Source organism: Pinus tabuliformis, chromosome 1_2 (assembly GCF_031772625.1).
Source record: "Pinus tabuliformis cultivar Carrire ecotype Pingquan chromosome 1_2, CPIR1, whole genome shotgun sequence".
Lineage (NCBI taxonomy): Eukaryota > Viridiplantae > Streptophyta > Pinopsida > Pinales > Pinaceae > Pinus > Pinus tabuliformis.
The window spans coordinates 684,725,096-684,729,180 of NC_142298.1; the positions used below are offsets into that span (position 1 = coordinate 684,725,096).

The window sequence follows — 4,085 nt, forward strand, 5'->3', positions numbered from 1 at the left end:
CAAATGACAAAGATAGTCTTGTATGGCCTTGGGGGAACTCCTTTGAAGGAGTCATGACCCACTCATTATATTATGCTATAACAAATTTCTACTGTCAAGAAAATGTCCTTTGGTGGTACTCATCCATTTGGAAATGGAAACTTCGTATGAAACTCAAAACTTTATGGTTGATCTTGAGAAACAAAATCTTAGTACGGGACAACCTGCAGAAAAGGGGCTTTCAAGGGCCAAATTCATGTGCTCTCTGCAGGAAAGACCAGGAAAATATCGATCACCTTTTTCTTGGATGTGAAGTGGCTAAAAGCCTTTGGAGCTTGACTCTTAAATTTATTGGAATTAAGCCAGTGGATCACTCTATTTCCTTATCAGACGACCTTTATTTTTGGAATCACAACATAAGCAACTTCCACTCTCCCTCAGTTATTATTACCTGGAAAATCTGGGGGATAAGAAACAAATTGATATTTGAAAATTCTAGTTCTGATGTGATATTGACTTCCGTTAAGGTCATTGCCCTTTGGAAGGAATATCCTCCCAAATCTAAGGATAATGACAGACGCATTCCCTTTAGCCCAACAATAAACATCAACTATCATGTTGCTTTCTTCGATGGTGTTGTGCAACAGGGTAAATGTGTAGGTGGTTTCACAGTTGTCCTTGACGTGAATCATAACATCAAATCTGGTATGTGTTTTGGAACATGCACGAACACGAGAGATGAGCTCGTGACTACATGGGTTTCCATGGTTATTGCCAAATCTTTATCAATATCTAACTTGATGGTTAGAGGGGATTATAGGATTATAACAGATTGGCTCTCCGGAAAGTGAAATCTCTAGGTTCTTGATCTTTATCACTGAATCCAAGGTGGAGAAGCTCCATAGCAAATTCCAAAAAATATCCTTTCATGTTTACAGAGAATTTAACCATCAAGTCGATTTGCTTTCAAAGAAAGGTCTTCAAATGCAGTCTGGAACTATCATGTTGGAAGAATCTGATTCAAAAACTAGTCTCCACTCGAGCCTTTATCAACTTCTTTGAGCCTTTTCAACATGGATTTTTTTTGGTCTTCGACTGTAACTTGTTATGACAGTATAGCACTCATTTTGTAGATGGTTTTGCCAATGTTTTGGCAGCGTTTTTCTCTATTAGTTTCTGAATGAATTTTCTATGCTTTCAAGAATCATGGACTCCAAGAATAATTCCTCTATTTTTTCTTTTTAATTTGATTTCATCAGAACTCAATCAAATCTGTGATTTGGTGTGATTTGATTTTTGTTGGATGATCTAAATATTTATAATTTTGTTGATTTTTGATTGGCTGTTCTAGCTACCAAACAATGTTCAGATCAAACTTTTTGATGCAAAACTGATCTTATATAAACATCTTTAATTCATTGTTCAAACTTTTTGATGCAAAAGTGGTCCTATGTAAATATCTTTGATTGAATAAATATATATATATATATATATATATATATAAATGAAAGCGAACATCATTTTCTTTGATTTATTTCTCTCCCATAAAAGTGAACACCGAATAGACAAAAAAGTATTTGGAAATCTCAAACAGTCTGTGGAGCTGGGTTGACAATGTTCATGGAATTCCTTTATTTGTGCCCAACTAGATTGAGTCTGGTTACACTGTGTTGAATTTACTCTTAAACGCTAATAAATCCCTACTCAGTCACGGTTGTGTAGCGGTTCTCAAACCCCAACAAAACCCTGTTCCCTTGCTCACCCAGTCTTTTAGCTTTGCTCTCCCAAACTTTTCGGTTTGCTTTCCAACCTTCACCGACCTTCTGCAGCCGCTCTCGACTTCTTCCGTCTGCACACATGATGGTGGCGATGAACATATGGAAACGACTATCAACGGCAATCCCTCCTGTTGCATTTGCAGTTACTGTCAAATCCCACATAACATTCCACAATTTCTGCGCTCTAATAGCAACCCCATCCACAACCCAACCAGAGAGGGATGTTGTCACAGCATTTCTCGTCAACAGATGCGGTTTATCACAAGAAGATATCGCAAAAGGCTTTAGACACTACAAGGGGTTATTGCGTCGTGCAAAATCAAGTCATAGTATGGAAGAAGCTTTGCAGTTGTTGAATGGCTGTGGATTGACAAAACCTGCCCAGATTCGAAGGGTCGTCATTTCCAACCCGGAGTTTTTATTTGCTAGTGTTGAAAGAAACACAAAGCCCAAACTCAAGCTCCTTGGTACTTTCATGAAGAAAGAGGATATCTACAAACTATTCATTACGGGTGCACGGATATTTATCGCCAGCGAGGATAAGCTGAAATCCGGAATTTCACTTTTGCAACGGTTGGGTGTAGAGGGTCAAGCATTATCGGAGTTAGTGGCGAGGCAAACTAGGTTGTTACAGACTTCAGAGGAAAAGGTTGTGGAGTCATTTAAACAGGCCGAGAGTTTGGGGTTTAAGAAGGGATCGAAGGGGTTTGCGGTTGCTATGCGTGCGATGTTGGGGTTAAGGAAAGAACACATAGATAAAAGGCTACAGTATTTGAGAAGTGTAGGATTCTCGGAAAAACAAATTCCAGAGATATCAAGGCGGAGTCCAAGTATTCTGGCGTATTCAGAAGAAAATTTGAAACGTCATTTGGATTTTCTGGTCAAATCTGCAGGGTATACAGTGGCTGATCTTTTGAAGTATCCAGATTTGCTTGGATACAGTTTGGAGAAGAGAATAATCCCTCGGTATAGAGTAATGGAGGCATTGAAGACCATGCAGGTGCTGAACACAGAGATGATTTGCCCTCGATATTTTCAGTTAACAGAAGAACAATTCTTGGAGAAATATGTTAATAAGAATGCTGAATCCTTGGTTCTGCGAGATATTTACCACTGGGCGAAGATGGAAAGTTGAGCACTGATGAGGAGTCATGCACTGGATCAGATGTAGTACCAAGGCTAGAGACCGTGAACCACTACCTGAAAGCTGCAAAGTTGAGCGTGGGCAAGGGAGCACGCAATGAATCAGACGTGGAGAAAGTCACTCATGAATGCAAGGATTCGGTTCGATGATGCCATGGAACTGAACTGCAGATAGCATGGTCATTCATCAGCAACGAACAGAAACTTATGGGCGACAGAGTAGCCGTATCAAAGGAAGTGAACTTTATAATCTATGTCTAAGGTGTTTGAGAATCAAATCTGCTGTTAGTTTTAATGGGTTACTGCTTATTGTATGGATGAAGTTGCTTCTAGAAATATCATTTCATGAACTGTACTGATTTGTGATGAACGAAAGAGATTTTTTTTATCTGTTGTGAATTCTTGCATCTTATTGATCGGAGTTTGGACTGTTTCTGAAGGCATGCTTTTCTTCTCAGCAAAGACCTCATCCTTAAGCATGCTTTTCTTCTCATAAGCAAAGACCTCATCCTTGCAATAACTGAGCAGAGTTTGGACTGTCTCTGAAGGCATGCTTTGCTCATCAGTAAAGACCTCGTCCTTGCAAGAACAAACCAGGTAACACATTTCAACAAATAATATTGTGAATTATTTGTTCATAAAATATCCAGAAATCTTGTTACATGACTAGTCCAGTTGTACTATAAAATGCTTTCTTCATTTGTTTGATGAGATGATAGTGCAGATTTCATGTCTTTTAACAAATTGAAAAGTGGTCTAACATTCTATCAAGGTTTTCAAAAACATTTTTGTTTGAATGGGTGGATGATTCCCCTATCCTTCATTTTTGTTTGAATGGGTTGATGATTTCCCTATCCTTTTGTACTTGCTCTGACTTTATCCATAAGATCTATTGCTTTGATATAATCTATTTGACTATGCAATCTTCTTTGTTTCCCTTGCTAATTTTGTGAGATTTAAAATTTAAATATGGTCAATAATCTAGGGACTTGTGATTAAGATGGTGTCAACCCATGAGAACTGCATGGTTTACATTCCAGATTTAAATGCCATGGAACTGAACTGCAGATAGCATGGTTAACCATAAGCAGCCCAGAGAAAACTTGTGGGTGACAGATTAGCCGTATCAATGGGAAATACAGATTACTGCTGTTAGTTTTAATGGATTACTGCTTATCGTATGGA

The 4,085-nt window shown here is 38.4% G+C and overlaps 1 protein-coding gene across 1 annotated transcript; it reads left to right on the forward strand.

Moving 5' to 3' along the window:
• The first annotated feature begins 1,532 nt into the window (after positions 1-1,532).
• On the forward strand, positions 1,533-3,447 carry LOC149207576 (transcription termination factor MTERF8, chloroplastic-like). The gene is made up of 2 exons (XM_089395801.1): positions 1,533-3,162; positions 3,359-3,447. Exon 1 carries the CDS (start codon positions 1,837-1,839, stop codon positions 2,890-2,892), a length of 1,056 nt encoding a protein of 351 aa, XP_089251927.1. The 5' UTR covers positions 1,533-1,836; the 3' UTR covers positions 2,893-3,162; positions 3,359-3,447.
• Positions 3,448-4,085: the final 638 nt, after the last annotated feature.